The 20,450-nt window shown below is 44.8% G+C and overlaps 2 protein-coding genes across 4 annotated transcripts in view; both read right to left on the reverse strand.

Annotated features, from left to right (window-relative positions):
* mgat1b (alpha-1,3-mannosyl-glycoprotein 2-beta-N-acetylglucosaminyltransferase b) overlaps positions 1 to 5,547 on the reverse strand; it is an 82,835-nt gene extending 77,288 nt beyond the window's left edge. For 2 of the 3 annotated variants that reach the window (XR_009676212.1, XM_061060427.1), the window contains exon 1: positions 5,039 to 5,547. The gene's annotated coding sequence lies outside the window, so the exon portion shown is untranslated. Of the gene's footprint in view, positions 1 to 3,028; positions 3,153 to 5,038 lie in introns of those variants that run through there. The other variant, XM_061060428.1, reaches the window with a different exon arrangement.
* A 797-nt stretch (positions 5,548 to 6,344) lies between these two features.
* vars2 (valyl-tRNA synthetase 2, mitochondrial) lies at positions 6,345 to 19,955 on the reverse strand. The gene is made up of 30 exons (XM_061060561.1): positions 19,723 to 19,955; positions 19,362 to 19,572; positions 19,194 to 19,275; positions 18,927 to 19,027; positions 17,838 to 17,959; positions 17,689 to 17,755; positions 17,456 to 17,553; positions 16,628 to 16,709; positions 16,092 to 16,211; positions 15,452 to 15,560; positions 15,279 to 15,367; positions 14,766 to 14,856; positions 14,248 to 14,375; positions 14,052 to 14,155; positions 12,744 to 12,825; positions 12,593 to 12,669; positions 12,160 to 12,247; positions 11,943 to 12,039; positions 11,318 to 11,388; positions 11,109 to 11,234; positions 10,914 to 11,018; positions 10,044 to 10,112; positions 9,855 to 9,933; positions 9,492 to 9,622; positions 9,190 to 9,342; positions 8,840 to 9,079; positions 8,169 to 8,280; positions 7,596 to 7,801; positions 7,165 to 7,314; positions 6,345 to 6,959 (listed from the first exon to the last, which is right to left on the reverse strand). Exons 2-30 carry the CDS (start codon positions 19,557 to 19,559, stop codon positions 6,873 to 6,875), a joined length of 3,264 nt encoding a protein of 1,087 aa, XP_060916544.1. The 5' UTR covers positions 19,560 to 19,572; positions 19,723 to 19,955; the 3' UTR covers positions 6,345 to 6,872.
* Between the last annotated feature and the right edge of the window lie 495 nt (positions 19,956 to 20,450).

The following is a 20,450-nucleotide window of genomic DNA, read 5'->3' on the forward strand; positions in this document are numbered from 1 at the left end:
CCTGCTGAAACACGTCATTCAAGCTGTGTTACCACATGCACTCATGAACATTTCAGCTAGACTGCCCCTGAAATCGTCCTGAGTCAGTTGTTCACACATGCACCTTAACCTGAATGCGTTATAAAAGGATACAATCATATATATTTAAGTTGTTTTTTGGGGCTTTTTGAGAGACAGGAAATGTTGGGAGGAGAGAGCACTCCCTAACCTTCAGCGAGGTGATCGGGCACTCTTACCACCGGACGTCCCTGACGCTCAGCCACCACCATCGGACTGTGTCGTCCCCTGCTCCGACCTCCACCTCAGCGACGAGGAAGTGTGGACCACAGTAACCGAGAAATCCTCCCCTGCATCTTATCCCATCTCCCCCTGTCCCATATTTCTTATAGTTTGGTCTTTTACCTGGCGCTATACAAATAATGATTGATTGATAATGGTTGAGAGCGGTGGATGACTTGCAGCAAAGGGCCGAGGTCGGATTCGAACCCACAGCCGCTGCAACGAAGACTAAAGCCTCTGTACATGATGGGGCACGCGACTTAACCACTAGGCTATCAGCGCTCCTGATCTCTAATATTTTAATAATCGATAGGATCAAAAAAGGGACAAAGGTGTATAGGAGAGGAAGGAATCCATCAAAGGTTGCGGGCTAACTCCTGCACACGTTTTAAATTGCACAAAGAAGTTGGCAACGTATCAGAAACGTGCCATGTAGCCAGTGAGGCCAGGAGTTTTCAGGCAATTAAATTAGCCATTCATACACATTCACACACCGCAGACGAAGAAGAGGGAGCAACTTGGGGTTGAGTGTCTTGCCCAAGGACACATCGGACATGTTGCTGCAGGAGCTGGGGATTGAACCCTCGACCTTCCGGTTGAGAGACGACCGACTCTACCACAGAGCCACAGCCGCACATTACGTGCTTCTGTTTAAAGTCCAACTCATCAGGACAAACAGGCTGCAGAACACACCGTGTAACACACACACACACACACACACACACACACACACACACACACACACACACACACACACACACACACACACACACACACACACACACACACACACACACACACACACACACACACACACACACACACACACACACACACACACACACACACACACACACACACACACACACACACACACACACACACACACACACACACACACACACACACACACACACACACACACACACACACACACACACACACACACACACACACACACACACACACACACACACACACACACACACACACACACACACACACACACACACACACACACACACACACACACACACACACACACACACACACACACACACACACAAATCAAATAAAGCTCAGTGTGTACACAGTGTGAAGATCCTCTCTGATGTTCTAATGACAGAGGATGAAGGAGGTGCCTCCTCCTCCTCCTCCTCCTCCTCCTCCTCCTCCTCCTCCTCCTCAGCATTAGTGATCCATAAACCTGTTAGTGCTGATAAATATAGACCTGAATAATCCTTTAAAGACAGACGGAGCTGAGGAACAAACGGTGTGATCAGTGATTAGCTTACACCTGACACCTGCAGCTTATTAACAGTTCACACCGGTTAATCTCCATGTACTGTAAAATTCACACTTCAACACGTCGGAGTTACTGCGAGACACACCACAGGGGGCTTTGTAGTCAAACATGCTGATTATAAAGGGTCAAATGAGTGCTACAAAGCCTGAGACTGAGGCAGGGAGAGAGAAAGAGAGAGGTAGAGTTTGTTACGATGCAGTCAGAGTTTCCAGGGTATTCAAACGGTTTCAGAGTTTACTGAGAAGGGCGTTCAGTTCAACCTTGTGTCAACTGAAAATTAAGTCGTTTTAAATTGAAACTATTTATTTGCATCATAAAGCATGTCTGCTTGTTGTGGTAAAATCTCTCTTCATGTTTGGCTGTTTTCAATCAATCAATCTTAGGAAAAGCAGGAAAAAAGTAAGTTTCAGTGGAAAATGAAAAAACTTTGTTTTAATGAGGCAGAAATCTTGGGGAAATCCAGGCTCATGACGAACAGCCATCTACTTAAACTACGCCGGGTTTGAAAATGGGAAGATGGGATAAGATGCAGGAAGAAGGATAGGGACATCGTTCAGGCAGGCAATCCAAAAACGATCCCGAGGAACCTCAGAGAGCTCAGGAGCTCCCAGAGTGGCTCGGAGCCGATCATTGGTGGTCTTGACCGATCTTGATTTAAAATCCGAGTTAATGGAGACCGAGTCAAGACCGAGTAAAAATGCTTTTGATTCCGAGACGAGACCAAAACCTTTAATAAGTGGTCTGGAGACCAAGTCTGATTTTGAGTACTACAACACTGGTTAAGGCAGCAAACAGAATTCTCTCATGAGACTTTTAGCTGACTAAAAAGACGACGTGAAAAGAAGCATATTCAGTCGTGCAACAACACAAGCTTCATTCAGGAAGAAACATTGATTGTATAGTTGTACCGATTCATAGTTTTGTGTTTTCCTTTGACATAGCTTTACATTTTTTCCAAAGTGTTAGATGGATAAAATATCCGGCGGGAGGAAACCTTGACCCCCTTTTTTTTTTCTAAAGCACATCGAGTCTCTGCTTGTCATTTGAAATGTGCTGTACAAATAAACCTGACTTTTATGAGTGTTCCTCACTGTGTTTGAATGAACCCTGTACTGTTGTGAAACTCCAGTCCAGATCTGAACCTCGGGGCTACGTACGGCCAAGGTTGCCCACCTCAAGGTTTTTCCAGCACACCCTTAATGAACCGTGACAAGAGGTCTAATTCTCCTTTACTGTAATCCACTGACTGATCAGGTTACTTAACAAACAAAATGTCATTATAAATATTGTGTGTAAATTGGGTTTTTACAGGTATTAACTGGTATTTTCAATCTCTAAAACTAAATCTTTAGGCAACAGATTATTAAATAAAATCAGAGATGGTGCATGAATGTGAGAGAAATACACGAGCGGAGGCCTGGTGACGAATTAAAGAAACGTTACCTGAGCTGTGAGCTGCCTACAGATCTGTCCTCTCTCTCTGCTCCGTGTGAAGTAAAGTTAAGCTGGGCAGAGGAGAGGATCCCACAGTGAGAGGAGGGGGAGGGGGAGGGACAGAGGGAGGGGAGAGTCCCAGCTGAAACTCTCTCTTAACCCCCCCTCCCTCAACCAGTCTGTCAGACACGTGGAGCAGGCTGGTAGGATCAGACACCACAAACAATAGACGGAGGACCATCCTGCTGATGGATCATATGACTGAACCGTGGAGAGGCTCCGAGTATTAGCGCAGTGTGCCAACATTACAAACTGTTTACTCTTAAATTCACTTTGACATCACTGGAAGTAGTGCTGGCAGCAGCAGAGCAGCTGTTTGGTGTGTTTGGATGAATCCCAGCTGTTACAGACACGGGTAGTCATGGTAACAGAATATTAAACTTCGATAGGATACCAGTAAAAATCGAATTATATGGAAACCTGTTTAGATACCAAAGCAACAAAAATAGAAGTCCTAGCACCATCATTTCTTAAATTTTAAAAACCAAAATGTTATATAACAATTCCTCATTTTGTCGTCCTCAGACGAGCCTTGCAGCAACATTTCCAGCCATCCTGATCTTCCTGGCTGATCTGGCTAACTCACCGAAGTTTTCTACATCTGTAGCTCGCTACTCCCCTTCAACAACCAGCCTGGTCCAATTTGCAGCTTGTAGCAACAAATGATTTGTCCAAACAATCCTCAAGTGTGTGGTGTCACTACGATTATTCTACTGCTCCTCATCCAGTCGGAGCATCCCGCATCAGGATTTTGTTTGATATTTCTCACCCTCAGCTCGCTCTGCGAATCATATAAAGCCGCACATAATCTGTCTTCTCAGCCAGGATTTCATGCGTTTTGTTTTTCTCGTTTTTCACTAAAAAACAGAACACACTAGGACAGCCAACGTTTATCATCCTCCATACATTTTTGGAGCCCGACAGAGTCGATGCTCACGCAGGTCGCCATGTGGTGGACACTGAAGCTTCAGTGTTTAGCCAGCTCTGCATCTATCTATAAACCTTTCTGTGTTCTAACCTCTCTCCATTTTTCAAAAGCATCTCCAATATTGATCCTAGTTTGAGCACGTTTCTGCTCGTGGAGCTTATTAGAAACATGCAGAGGCTTTTTAGGTCGGGTACAATCACTTCTATCTGAACCACTTCTCTTGCCCGCTTCCATCGCTGCAACACCTGTTGACCTGATAACTGCTCTCATATCTGGCAAACCGAGGGGCGTCCAAAACCGCCTACCTTCTCTGGTCCAAACAAATCCAGAGCATTCAGGAGCAGAATCTAAAGTTAGAAGGAGGACATACTGGCTGCTGCATTGTTGTCAGAGAAGCCAGCACTTCAACAGAGCATGTTTCCTTAATGTCTGATCATATAGTAAGATCACTTTATCATTTCACTCACTACACATCTCACTGATTTCTCCTTTAAAGTGCAACCGATGCAATGTGTAGATAACACTTATAGCCACGGCTGGTTAGGCTTTTAGGAAATAACAAACATGATACAACACTCTTCAATCCCACATGTTTTTAAATGATACATTCTTAAGTTATTTTAATGAATGAAAGCAAAGTGATGAAACTTTAATAAAACTACTGCTAGATCATAAGACAGGCGTGATGGAGTGAATCAAAAACTGCAAGCAAACTTCTTAACTTGTGTCATTTAGAAAGACGCCAGAAATTAACATGCAATTTTTTGATTCAAGTTTCCGAATGTCGGTTGCCTAGGACTACTATGCTTGTTGCCGTGGTAACAAAACCGGTGAATCGTTTTGAAGTTTTAATTTGTGGCTCTAAATCACAGTCATCATCATTATTGTGATTTATGAGCATTTAAGAAAACAAAGCTAAGCTATCAGCTGACCTGTTGTTAGCTTAGCAGGCTGACCAAACTCCCAATGAAGGCTGTTTTCATTCATGTTTTCTAGCCGGAGCTGGAGCAGCTTCAGCGGGTCACACTCACCTCTCACACCGGGTCGTGAACGTCTCCGCGCGGCTTCATCCTCAGGAGGAGGAGACTCATGCACCAGGCTGCAGCCAGCTACCTAGCAGGCAGGCTAACGTTAGCTATTCGAGCCACCCTGTGTTTCCTTCAGTGTCACATTCACAGCACATCTCCGTGTCCGCGCTCAGAGGCTCCTGTGCGGGCAGACCATCCGCCTCTTGCTCCCCCTTCACCCCCCCCGGTGTCTTCTCTTTACCAAGCCCCAGAAGCAGCTACTGAAAGCGGGCTAACGTTCAGAGTCTGCTCCGCTAACGGTTCTCTCTGTGTGAGTGTGTGTGTGTGTGTGTGTGTGTGTGTGTGTGTGTGTGTGTGTGTGTGTGTGTATGTATGTGTGTGTGTGTGTGTGTGCCCGCCGGCTCCGGTCTCCACAGCGACCCTCTGCTCTGCTCCTCCCCGCCGGGTCCAGGTTCTCCACACTCACAGGCTGCCTGCCCTTCTTTGCTTAGGATGACGAGATGTTTCATTACACCACACACACTCAAAATTCACTTCCGGATTATCCCATCGATAATCGTGACCCAGCTGACCCGCAACACTTTTATATTTATTTCATAAACCTGCATAAAAATATAGACAAATATGTACAATTAAATATGTATACCAATCATTTTGTAATAAATGAATTTAAATGTCGGAGATAAAATCAGTAACTTATTTTATATTCACTTTTACAGACTCGCTTTTAATGTAACGTCATCTTTTAATCATTTTTATATTTTCCTTTATTCACATTATTGCTTTTAATCTTTTTATCACAAGCCCTTCTTCTGACGTCATTCTCTGTTTTAGTTTCCTACTAATGTGTCTTTCATACATCTGTTTTTTAACCTTTATTTTGTTTTTAATTTCTGTGATGTGATGTCGTGTTATAATCATTTTTTAATCTTATTTTCATTTTTTACTGCTTTTACTCTTTCATTCGCCTTTCATTGAATTGCTTTTACTTTAACAACCTTTTCAGACCTTTTGTTTCAATGTTAATTCTTCATTTACTTTTTTTTCTTGCCTTCTGTTTACATTTTTGCAGACTCCTCTCCTGTCTGACTCTTGCACTTATGGAATATTCCTGAGCACTTTGTAAACATCTGTTTTAAAAGGGGCTCTATTACGGAAGCGTATTGCATTCATGTGGGGATTTTTTTGCCTGGTTTCTTGTTATATTGAGAGAAAAGATCTCATTATTACGAAATAAAGATCTCGTTATAACGAGAAAAACATCAATACCAGTTAGTTTCTCTTACTTATTATAAATACTCCGTCTGAATATGACCCACCGCTGTCTTTAATCACCTTAGAAAATAATGAATAATGATGATTTGGGTCCATGTTGACGCTCCGTGTTCACACAGTCATGTTCAGGACAAAACAGAAACACACAGAGGATTTTTCTCCACATAACCAGGACTGTACAGTTTATCAACCCGATATGATGAGCCCTGATTCTGTTTTCCCAACAACAGATTTAAAAACATGAACAACATGGATATGAAGGACTGTAAACACAACGGATGGCACTCTCAGCAGCCTCCACAGATGCTTTCTGTTAAAGAGCCAAACTCCCATCATGACGTCTGTAGTCCGCGTCCATGGATACCTGCAGACCTCCGCAGCCTCCCCTACAGGTGTCTACTGCAGTATGACAGTCTGACAGCTTTCTTCTAACGTTATTATTTATGATCATATTGTACAATGTCTCCTTCCTCGAAGCAGTGTGGAGACCCGCAGCTCGGACAACAGTATGAATAACTCATGATGTGATGTCCAGCAGTTCTCACAGAGACTGGAACGTCCATCAGCTGTGGTTTTTTGTTCTCTGCGTCTCCTGCAGGACTCCGAGCTGCTCCTCTAACGTCTTCAGCTCCTGCTGCAGGGCCGACACCTGAACACACCGCAGCACAGAGAGTTAAAGTCATCCATCACGTCCACGTTTAAAACAAAATACTGAAGAGTGGCTTGAAGTACAGACAAAAATGCAGCTCTGTGAATACATCTTTAACACAAAGAATACATTAATTTTTTATTCTTTTCTTTCCCTTCCTAGAGTACATTGTTGTAAGTAACTCAGAACGCCTCTCTGCACTCACCTTCGTCTGCGTCTGCAGTCTGACGTGAGCGGGGACTTTGGTCTGGTAGTCTGGAGACCGGACTCTGTTCAGGATCTCCTCCAGCTTCAGGACGAGTTTGTCTCTGCGCTGAGAGAGCTGCAGCGTCTGTTTGTCAATGTTCACTCCACTCTGAGAGACAAAAACAGGAAACACTGAGACTGAAACAGGATCTGCATCACCAGCATGAAGCTTACAACAACGAACAACACACTGATGTGGATGATGAATACTGCAGTTTGTATTTGGTCTGAATCGTTTTTACTTGTATCAAATAAAAGTTTGAATTCTGGTGTCAGGACTTCTGCTGTCTGAAGTTACAATCACACTTTGAATTTTCAGGCCCCATTGTAACACTGTCACCGGATAACTTCAACACATTCCTACTTATTAGAGTGGTTTCAGTTCCTCACCTGGACATGCAGGTGTAGCTGACAGGTGTGGTCCACCACGCCGACCAGGCTGCCTGCAGGTGGGGGGGCGGAGCTGACGGAAGGGGAGGGGTCATTTGTGTAACCAGGACAGTAAATATGGAGGCTGGAGATCCGGCTTAAAGTCTGAACAGCGGACTCAAAGTGGAGGAGGACCTGAGCCTGGCTGGGTGAACACACAGCCCACACTGAGACACACACACACACACACAGACACACAGACACACACACACACACACACACACACACACACACACACACACACACACACACACACACACACACACACACACACACACACACACACACACACACACACACACACACACACACACACACACACACACACACACACACACACACACACACACACACAGCATGGAATCAAACACGCTACCTTATCCATGCATTTATTCGTCTATTTCTTTAACTCTTTAAATAAAACAGAGAGCTGTGTTCATATCTCTCAGTGTGACGTGTTTACAGAGTGTGTTGTTCGTGTGTATTTGTGAGCTGAGGTTCATTTCCGTTTGGTCTGTTGAGTTTCTGACTCACTGTCTGGTTTCTCTTTGGTCAGTCCACACTGTGCTCGCAGTGAACGCGCCTCTCTGATCACTTCCTGCACCATCATGAAATCCCTTTCCTCTTCAGGGAAAACCCAGTGAGCCTGACAGGACGAGAGGTCACACAGAAAACACACGTCAGCAGAAACACATGGGGAGAGGAAAAAAACTGACAAAAACAACAGAAGCCTTTACTAACTACAAGATACTGTATGTGCAATGACTACAGGAGCAAACTAGCAGAGTAAAATCGCTTCATTAAATCGTCTTGTTTTGCCTGTAAAGCAGCCAGTTCATCATTTCTAGTCCAAGTGTGTGTCGTGAAATCTAAAAGGTCCAATAATAAAGATCTGGCCTGGGAGGGAAATCCAAACATGTTCAGGTCCTTTTGATTGAATTGAAGTTTTATGCCTAAACTCCCACTTTGAAATATCCAGAGTATTTTGGTGTTTTCACAAAAGCACAGACTGAAAAACGTCCTGACATGTTCAGGGTGAGCTGCTTGTCTGCATGCAAACAGACTCCGACTTAACACAGACTTTTCCTGGCTCGCCCCTTGTACATTTTAAACACGACTTCAGGGTGAGCCTTTGTGTGAACGCAGGTCGTTCATGCTTCATGTGTGTCTTGGAGAGAGGGGGGGGTTATGTGGAGGTGGCCTACCAGCTGCTCTGATCGGGGGTACGTCTGCAGACTCAGGCTGCTCTGAGCTGAAGCTCCGCCCCTGAACGGCTGCAGCCTCTGCCACAGCTCCTCGGTGATGAAGGGCATGAAGGGGGACAGCAAGGCCAGAGAGGAGGACACACAGTGATACAGGACGCTGACCGCCGCCTGCTTCGCCCTCACCCTGTCCTCCCCCTGACTCCCCCCACCCTGCTGAGCCAGCAGAGGCTTCACACACTCCTGAGGGACGGAGAGGACGACTCTGTCAGTTTATTTTAAACATAGTAACATGCTCCCATAATGCTTTGTGGCAGTCTGGTCCTCCTCCTCCTCCTCCTCCTCCTCCTCACCATGTAGACGTCACACAAGCTGTGGAGCCAGAAGGAGTGCAGCGCAGACGTGACCGTGTGCAGCTCGTACGCTTCAAACGCCTGCTCCACCTGCAGCACGGTGCTGTAGAGCCGTGAGCAGATCCACCGGTCCACGCTGCTCACAGGAGACGTCTGAGAGGACAACAGGAAAACATTCAGGTTTAAAGCCATGATATAAAATATACTCGTCAAATTGGAGCTTGAGTTCAGCTGTCGTTCTTAATTTTAATTCCTTTTTTAAACGACATGAACAGAACAAACTCGAGTCCAGCTGGTTGTACCTCCTCCAGTGTTCCCACTGGTGTTGTGTTGTTCTCCAGCACTCCCAGTGTGAACCTCAGAGTCTGCCACATCTTGTTACAGAAATGTCTGCAGCTCAGCAGCTGAGACACAGACAGGCTGATGGCTTCACCTGAGAGGGAGGAGGAGGAGGAGGAGGAGGAGGAGGAGGAGGAAGAGGAGGAAGAGGAGGAGGAGGAGGAGGAGGAGGAGGAAGAGGAGGAAGAGGAGGAGGAGGAGGTGACAGACACACAGAAGGTGAGTGGTTTAAGCCTCACTACATTTTCACAAAGTTCCTGCATTCACAGCTCCACAAACTCCTCCCTCTTCTTCCTCCTCCTCAGGTAAAGCGATCAGTCACTCACCTTGCATCCTGTAAGAGCACAGAGCGAACCTCAGAGCGTCGGTCCCACACTGAGGGATCCCCCCGGGGAAGTCCCTCCTCTGTGGTGGGACAGAGAGGGGAGAGAGCAGTGAGCACGCTCAGTCTGACCGAGAGAGAGAGAGAGAGAGAGAGAGAGAGAGAGGGGGGGGGGGGGGGGGGGGGAGCTCACCTGTGCCTCCATGGCAACCAACCGCTCCCTGGGGTCCATGTTCCCCTCGTTTATCTTTTCTTCAAGTCTCTGAAAGAAGACGACAAAGATGATAAAAGACGAGGAGGACAAAGGGGGAGAAAATTGAGAGGGGGGAGAAGAAGAAAAAGATGAGGAGGAAAGAGTAGAAGTGGAAGGAAAAGAAGAAGTAGAAGAAAGAAAAGAAAATAGAGCAGAAGAGGGGGAGAGAAGAAGAAGGAGCAGGACAGTAAGAAGAGGATTAAGAAGAAAATGAAAAAATAAAATGAAGAAGGCGATGGCACAGGATAAGGAGTGGCAGTAGGAGAAGAAGAAGAATAGCAGAGGAAGGAAGAGAAGGACAAGAAGATAAGATGATGGAAGTGGAAGAGAAGAAGGTGAGGGAGTAGAAGAAAAGGGAGAAGGGGAAGGAAAAATAATGTAAAAGAGAGAAAAGGAGAGATTTTAGGAAAATGAAGAAGGGGAGAAGGAGAATTAAAAGTAGAAGAAGAAAAGAAGGAGGAGAAGGGGTGAAAGAAGATAGGAAAGAGAGTTGTAGCGTTAAGGAGAAGAAGATGAAAAAAAAGAAGGAAAGCAAAACCAGGGGAGAGAAGAAGGAGAAGAAGAAGTTATAGGAGGAGAACATGAAGGAAAAAACACATAAAGGATGGATCATTTGGTGAAGAAGAAGCAACCAAAAAGACAGAAGAAAAAGGAGGTGGTGGAAGAGGAAAATCATCAGATGGAAAAGAAGTGGGAGAAGAAGGAAAATGAGGAGAATATTAAGTACTGTAGGAGGGGAAAGAAGAGCATCATCACACTCAGGCCTGATCTTCAGAGATGGAGAACAAACGATGAACAGGAGCTCCGTACCTCCAGAGAGACTCCATGAATGACATCTAACGGGTCGATGACGTTTCCCAGAGATTTACTCATCTTCCTGCCGTGTTTGTCTCTCACCATGGAGTGAAGGAGGACCTGATGCATCCACGGGAACAAAGATCAGAATCAAACAAATGTAGCTGTGTTCACATCATGCGCTCCTGGCACTAACCGGACGAAACGTGCCTGTCTGAAGGGAAGCTGTCCCGTCAGCTCGGTGCCCAGCATCACCATCCTCGCCACCCAGAAGAAGACGAGGTCACTTCCTGTCTCCAGGACGGAGTTGGGGTAGAAGCGCTGGAGGTCAGGGGTCTGTAGGGGAGCAGGTGTGCAGGGGGTTATAAGACACCAGAGACAGAACTGTATTGTGCTTCACTGTGGAGGAGGAGCGGTACCTCGTCAGGCCAGCCGAGCATGGCGAAGGGGAACAGCCCCGAGGAGAACCAGGTGTCCAGGACGTCCGGGTCTGAGACACACAGCGTGCAGGTGTAAATAAAGAGATACAAACATATTTAACACATAAAAGAAAACAATGAGATACAACATGCTGCTTCAGGACACAGTCAAAGAATATGTTTGTAGTAAAAAACAAACAATATCAACATCTGTCTTGATGTCACAGCAACAGAAATAGAAGTCCTAGGTACCCAAATTGGGTAATTTCTTTTTTGCCTTTATTGGATAGGAAAGCTGCAGAGAGACAGGAAACGTTGGGAGGAGAGAGAGAGAGAGGGGGGATGACATGCAGCAAAGAGGCGCGGTCGGAATCTAAGCCATGACTGCGGCGATGAGGACTGTAGTCATGGGGAACACAAAATAACCGCGAGGCTATCTGCGCTCTCTCCGGTAATAACTTGTGTCTATCACATAAAATTGCAAAACCCCATGCCGCGAGAAAAAGAGAGCGCAAGCGAGACGCCGTCCCTTTAATCTCTCTCTCTTTCTATATCTCTGCACATCTCTTTGTGTTTCATTATCGGACACGGCAGGAAGCGAACAGGCAAGATAAAGGTGAGTCACCCTGAGTCAAAGCGACGTCTTCCTGTTTGACTCCGTATTTAACAGCCGCTCTCTGCCGAGCCTCGTCCTCACTGCGTCCACAAACCCACAACTCCTCCTGAAACACACACACACACACACACACGAGCGCAAAGTCACACACTTTTTGTTTTTTCCAGATTCTGTGCGTAGAGATCAATACAGCGTCGACGTAGATTTATCTATCTACAGATCTAACCTGCTGAGTGTCGGTAGAATCAGGAAGCTGCACTCTGTACGCCGGGATCTGATGACCCCACCAGAGCTGGCGGGAAACGCACCAATCACTGTAAAACACACGGACATTGTTTGATCACACAGCAGCTCATTCATCATCAGGCTGCTGTCATTTCACTCACATGTCACATCAGAGACACAGGCAGAGGCATTGTTCATCCTCACTCCCCTGCTAACAGTCTAAAAGCTCCTTTCACACACACACACACAAACACTGAACTCCTGGACACGTCCTGATGTATCCAGGTGAGCTGAATGAGTGAACAAACACCCCGACTTCAAGGGGACTTAACTGAACACTCCTCCCCCTCCTCCTCCTGTGCTGGAGTTCAGTTTTGACAGTGTCCGATAAATTCTCCTGCTGTGATGTGCAACGTCCCCGGTGAGGAACATACCTGATGTTGGACAGCCAGCTCTTCCACGTCTTGTCGTATGAGTGAGGGATGATCTCCAGCTCGCCCTCCTCCACCGCCTGACACAGAAACAAACGTCACCATCCTAACATTTCAACCTTAAACACACAAAGTTTAATCACCTGCTGCTCACCTGAACGGCTTTCTGAGCCATTTCCTCGCAGCGGACGAACCACTGCTTCTTCAGCAGAGGTTCAATGACGTCTCCTGAGCGGCTGAGGAGCAGAGGGAGGAGGAAACTAAATCAACATTTAAGGACATAATTCAACTTTTTTAACCCTTCATTTGACGGGAGAGCTGAAGAGAGACAGGAAGCGTTGGGAGGAGAGAGCGAGGGATGACATGCAGCAGAGGGCCGAGGTCAGTGAGATGAGGACTTTAGCCTCTGTTGGCAGGGATTGTGACTTAACTGCTTGGCTACCCAGTGCCCCTTAAGGACAAAATAAAGCCTAGTTAAGTCTGGACAGGAAAGACTGTTTTCATGTGTCGTGATAAAGGAAGCTGTAACGAGTAGGGCTGGGAGATATGGACCAAAACTCACATCTCAATATTGTTTAGCTGAATGGCGATACTCGATATATATGGATATGTATTTTATTAACAGTGAAAACACATGGAAAAATAAACTACCTGTTTGTGAATTTAAAAAGTAATATTATAAAATAAAAATGTTCCTTAAATACAATAAAAGAGAGAGAGAGAGGAGGAGCAGGGTTAAGAGGGACAGACAGTCAGTCATCATCAGTGAGATGAGAAAAAAGTGACCTGGCACCTCTGTAACGTTATTTTAATGCAACTTAAACTATATTGATATTAACGATTTTGTCTTGACCCTATATCTTGTTTGAAAATATATCGATATATCTTAAAAACTCGATATATTTCCCAGCCCTAATAACGAGCACTGCTGGAAATCATTGTGAAAGTTTGTGCACACAGTAAGTATTAAATCTGGTTATGCACATTTATACTACGACCAACTATTTTGGTGCTTTCACACATACACAAAACTCCTGAAATGTTAGGGTTTAGCTGCATGTGTGAAAGCAAACCGCCTGATTTTTCACTCCGACTTTACCCGGGATTTTTCCTGCCAGCCCCCTTAGTTAACACGGCAGGAACGCAGCAGGAAAAAATTCAGGAAAATTCATGGTGTGAGTGAGCAAAGTGTGATGGATTTGATATCCTGCGACAGACACACGACCAGACTTCATGCATCCGACCGGTGCAATCTCTGTGCATGTACAGAAACTGCTGCATTATGTCTTCTGTTCATATGTACACATAAAAGTGGCGTTCTTTATGCGTCATCCCCCTCCCGTCTGACAGGGAGAGTCTGCTGCTGTGGGATGCATGTGTGAAACAAGTCAGCCAGGTAGTCGTCCTGACATTTGCTAAACATTTTCAGGAGTGCATTGTTGAAATCGTTGTGTGTGTGTACCTGCAGACAGGTAAAGTCATGGCGTGGCTCTTCTTCCCTCTGAACAGCTTCCTCTCCATCAGAGCGTCGACCACCTGCTGTCTGGCATCAAAACGCTTCACTCCCTTTAAACAAACACAAATCATCACATCCCAAGCCGTCAGCTCCTGTCCTCTAACACAACTACACACTTCACAGCAGCTTAAAGAGAGTGCACCTGCAGCCAGTGTCCACAGGGGGGCGACATGGTCCCATCTCCTGAGATCACAGTGAGGCGAGGCAACGAGTGTCTCTGAGACAGCAGGAAGTCAGCGTGGTCGTGAGCCGGAGTCACCTTCACCGCACCTGAACCACACACACAGACACACACACAGACACACACACAGACACACACACACACACACACACACACACACACACACACACACACACACACACACACACACAAACACACACACACACACAAACACATTCACACACACACACACACACACACACACACACACACACACACACACACACACACACACACAGACACACACATACACACACACACACACATACACATACACACACACACACACACACACACACACACACACACATTCACACACACACACACACACACACACACACACACACACACACACACACACAGACACAGACAGGTGAAATGACATCCACTGAGCATGTGCAGGAGCAGTTTGTGATGAGGCAGGTGTGTGTTACTCTCACCTGTTCCCAGCTGCATGTCCACTGTGCGGTCAGTGATGACGGGCAGCAGCCTGTCAGTGAACGGGTGTCTGAGCTGTTTCCCATGATGAGCCTGAAACAAACACAAACTAAAGTCATGCTGGATCATTTTGGGATCTACAGCTCACATCTGAGCCTTTTTCACTCAAACACTCAGGAGCGTCATTTAAAGGTCTCTGTGTCTCTTTGTTTCAGCTCTGCATTATAGTAGTTTATATACTCTCCAACGTGGTTGACGTTTACATACAGACATATGAAGGCGTGTTAGGGCCACATTAAGGGGGAAAGGTTGAGATTATGAGATTAAAGTTGAGATTTTAGTCTACAGTTATATCAGAAGAGCAGCCGCCTGAACGACAGGGAGGAACGTGGAGCCTCTTTAGTAAATGTTTCACATATCAGAAAAAACTGGACCCTGAAAATCCATATCACTGATCCTGTTCTACAAAAACACATTGGATCTTCATTAGAGCTCCATCAAACACTGAGACTGGCCTGATATCGAGGGTCGTCGGGGTGAACGGCAACAGCCACGTCTCCCAGCATCGTCTCGGGTCGGGTGGTGGACACACACACCTCCCCATCTGACGGACAGAGAACCATGAACACATCAGAAATCACTCTGTAACAAATCAAAACGAGGAAACAGTAAAATGTAAATCTCTCACCGTGTCCGTCCAGAGGATACGCAAATGTCACCATCGTCCCAAACTCCACCTTGTTGTCATACCCAGGAACAGACAGCATGGTCTGTCCACACAGCTCCTGAGAGTCCACCTGACACAGAACACACACCTTTACCTTCACACACATACACATCTGTACAGTTTGTGTGGATAACGATGCCAAAGTATTTGTGCAATTTAAACATTTCTCTCTCTCTAACATTCTTTTTCAGGCTTCAGTACTTATGGATCATTATTAAAATGACAGAGATTGGGGTGCTGGTGGTCTAGTGGTGAGTTCCTGCGCCCCAGGTACGGAGGGTGTAGACCTCCAAGTAGACCTGGGTTCAAATCTGTACTGTGTCTCCTTTCCCACATCTCATTCCCCACTCTCTCTCTCTCTCTCTCTGATTTCTGACTCCATCCACCATCCTGTCTCTACTTTGAAGGGATAAAAATCCCCCCTACATCTAAAGCTGTTCGCACACATGCACATCTGGAAATGTTTAAGAAACTTCATGAAACCTCTGATACCTTCCCCAGTAAAAAAAAATGTGTCCATTTGTGTTCACACACATGACATTCGACATTTCAGGGAGATTTCAGGAGCTTTGTGCGAGTGTGAAAGCGCCGTCAGTCTCACCTCGATGTCAGAGATGGCCGACTCCAGTGCACAGCTCCAGTTGACCAACGCTTCAGAGCGATAAATGAGACCGGAGTCGGAGAGACGGACGAAGGCCTCGGTCACCGCTCGGCTGAAACTCTGGGAACAGATTCAAAACAACATGAAACAGCACTCGTTGAAAATCAAAGAAACTTCAATGATATGGTGCAGAAGTTGCTGTTTTTACTGAGAAAATCTCGTCTCCTGTTAGCTGCAAAAAACGTGTAGAGCACCTTTAAGTTTATCTACATTTTGTGCAATTTAGAATTTGACTTGATTTCATTTAACTTCCAGCTGTTCTTTTTGTTCCTGTTGACTCATGAAGATAATCGATTATTTAACGTATTTCCAGTTGATAAAAAATGTAGATTTGATGTGAATGAAAATACGTTCGTTAAACCTTTAATAAAGTCTCTTTTTCTGTGGAGCATTTCAAAATGTCTGACACTAAACTTTAACGTATCTACACTAGTGAAGGTTTTCAACATTCACATCACATTTTAAACATTTCTTACTGGATCCAGAGTGAAACAGGCTCTGCTCCAGTCCAGAGAGGCTCCCATCCTCCTCAGCTGCTGGTAGATCTCATCTCCTTTCCTGAATCACACACACACACAGACACACACACAGACACACACACACACACACACACACACACACACACACACACACACACACAACACACACAACACACAGTGTAGATAAAGAGCAGGCTGTCAGCGCTAATGTGTTAAATGTGATTTCCATTGAGGTCCAAAATCAGCATATCCATTTTTTTGATTGCATTCGTCCCATCTCTAGATTGTCACTTATGGGGCACCGTAGTTGGGCCACTGTGTCGTCTTCCTGCTCCTGCAGTGAAGATGAAGAACAACGCTGCTGGACCTTTGAGTGGCCGATTTCACTTAAAATAAACTCCCAGAAGGCTCAGCTGCGACGTCCAAAGTAATATCCACCTCGTGATATCAAACATTTCACTTTTGACCGTTCTTTTATATGTTTTCATTCACTTCAGTTATTTTCCGGTCTGTCTTGACTTTCTTAATTTGTTGATAAACTTCTCAAATAAACTTATAAATTCTTTAATTTTCTTTCAAAATAAAAGCACGTTTTTAGTCAAAACAGGAAGTAAAGGGACCTTATTTTAAGACAGTAACAAAAAGCAAACAAAACAAAAGCATGACAAAAACTGTCCTCAAAGGCAAAATAATAAGAATCAAACATGCAATTAAAAAATGTGTTAATCGGGTATAACTCTGGAAATTCCCCGATTGACCGTGAATAAAATGATGAATCGTTTGACAGCCCTAAGAAAGAGGGACGGTGTGAAGGTGAACACTCACTCGTTCTTCCATTTCCAAATCTCCTGCAGGAACTCCTCTCTCGAGAAGTCCTTTCTGCTCCTCCCTTGTTCCCTCAGGAGCTTCCTCTCCACCACACTCTGCAGCGCACGCACACGCACACACACACACACACACACACACACACACACACACACATCTTCTTAAAGCTTTGACATGAAGTCAATACACAGCCAGATAAAAAGAGAACTTTAAGTTGTTGTTGTTGGTCGTACCTGAGTAGCGATGCCTGCGTGGTCACACCCGGGGACCCAGAGGACTCTGTAGCCCTGCATCCTCCTCCTGAAGGAGAACAAACACACATGTTACTGATCCACCCACAGACAGTCGGACACAGCGTGCTGCGAGTGTCGTTGTCAGGTACCATCGGACCAGAGCGTCCTCCACAGCCACAGTGAGGGCGTGACCGAGGTGCAGAGTCCCCGTCACGTTTGGAGGAGGGATACACAGAGCGAAGGTCTGATCCACAGCCTGAGGTAAACTCTCCTGGAAGATGTGGGAAAAAACAACGTAAATTAACAGCAGTAAACACACACTCATTGTACACCATCACCTGCTCACTGCTTACACAGCCAACTATGAATCCAACCTCAGGAAGGTTTAATGACTAAAGATTTTCCAATCATACACTGTGCAGTGTTCAAGTGTCGCTGTTGTTGTTTCTGTCACAACAAAGAAAAGTAGGATATCATTATAAGAACCTACAACACATTTTTAAACTTGTTAAACATTTGTGTTTTGATGTCATTCTATTGTTGATCCAGTTACAGTTGAAGTTTTATTGTGATATCAGAACATGGACCCTGGGTAAAGATGTTGTTACCAAGGCAACAAGGGCCCTGGGTAATGATGTTGTTACTAGGGCAACAAGGGCCCTGGGTAAAGATGTTGTCACTAAGGCAACAAGGGCCCTGGGTAAAGATGTTGTTACCAAGGAGACAAGGGCCCTGGGTAATGATGTTGTTACTAAGGCAACAAGGGCCCTGGGTAATGATGTTGTCACTGAGGCAACAAGGGCCCTGGGTAATGATGTTGTTACTAGGGCAACAAGGGCCCTGGGTAATGATGTTGTTACTAGGGCAACAAGGGCCCTGGGTAATGATGTTGTTACTAAGGCAACAAGGGCCCTGGGTAATGATGTTGTTACTAGGGCAACAAGGGCCCTGGGTAATGATGTTGTCACTAGGGCAACAAGGGCCCTGGGTAATGATGTTGTTACTAGGGCAACAAGGGCCCTGGGTAATGATGTTGTCACTAAGGCAACAAGGGCCCTGGGTAATGATGTTGTTACTAGGGCAACAAGGGCCCTGGGTAAAGATGTTGTTACCAAGGCAATATCAGAGATCACAACAACAACTAGAAGAACAACTAAAGTGAAGGAAGTGTAGTCAAATTGATGTTTGAACACTTCAGTGTGGACAACATTTAGGAAGCTGTTCTAACATCCTCTCACATGTCGCTCCGGCCTGAAGAATCCTTCTCTCTCCCACCACTGATACCAGCTGGACTCCACATAGTCTGGACTGTAGGCAGACGGGAATGGCAGGCTGGAGTCTGCAGAGAAACACCAACACGTTTTACAGTTTGCTGAGAGACACACACACCGCCACACACTCTCTTACTCGATGAAACATTCACATACATACAGTGTATCACAAACAGACAGTGGTATCAAATAATATTGAATATTTTGACACTGTACTGACAGGAAGTCAGTTACCTTTCTTTGTGCCAGGTGGGGTTGACCCGGTGTACACTATCGTCTGCTTCTCACTCCATCTCACAGTGTTTTCTTCAGCAGACTGGAAATAAAAACATCAGAATTGTGTCACTTTTTAGTTTTTAATTTTGAGCAGTTTCCTTCTCCTGAAGCTTTCTTCCTACTTACTCTATGTTGGCCTGACAGAATGGCATCATCCCTCTCTCTTCTGCGCCTCTGTTTCTCAGCTTTTGGGCGTTTAAGAGACTGAGATGAAGATGAAGAGGATGAGGAGGAGGAGGAGGGTTTGGTCGGGTTGCTGGAACAGAGTCTGGTTCCTCCTCTCCTCGTCAGCCTCACAGTCAGGACACAACCTGCCCTCCACATCCTCAATATCACACTAAAAACACCAGAAACATACACCAAAAAATCAAAGTAATGTCATATAAAAGGCCTCCAGTGATTCAGAGCAGTGAGCGTATGTATTAAAACACGAGAATAATTGTATCCATCATGACAGTTAATATTTCTACGAGTTTATTTAACTCACCGAGCATGTCTGCTACGACCTCTAAGTCCAGTAAGTTACTTCTTCACCGGAAACCCACGAAAGTGCATTTATATAAATATTTATTTATTTTATATTAAATCATAGTATAACCGTAAGTTAATTGTGACAATTTAAATAACTGTTTTAAGATTTTGTAGTTTGAGAATGAGGACGGTGTTTCTTGATGGACATAAACTTGTCCGTCTTGAAATATCTTCCCCACTACACTACCCTTGGCATCCTGTCTATATTTTCAAAATAAAACATTCAAGGGAATATTGTTCACTACAAACTAAATTAAATGTCCTGATTACTTATTCTTACCATTATTAAAATAATTTTGGAGATAGAGAGTAACACGGTTTGGCGTTACAGTTTTTCGAAACACGATTTAATGCGTTTTTTTTAATAAATAAATAAAAACACGATTTAATGCGTTTGTAAAAAAAAAAAAAAAATACATACATTAAATTAAAAACGTTGTATTTTTAGATTCCACGTGTTTTTAAAACAATAACATTATTTTAATGATAATAGTATTGAAAAGAACCAAAGTCGGAATAATTACTGATCTTTCATTTAAATATTTAACCAAGAAAGAGAGAGCGCATTTTAAGTTATACTAATACATTTGTGCAATTTAAAAAGTGTCCAGGAGTTTGCCTGCAATTTTTTGGTAATTAAAACAAAAATTAAATTTGATTTACATTTTTGGTTGCCGTGGAAAC

Source organism: Labrus mixtus, chromosome 16 (genome assembly GCF_963584025.1).
Source record: "Labrus mixtus chromosome 16, fLabMix1.1, whole genome shotgun sequence".
In the NCBI taxonomy this organism is placed as follows: domain Eukaryota; kingdom Metazoa; phylum Chordata; class Actinopteri; order Labriformes; family Labridae; genus Labrus; species Labrus mixtus.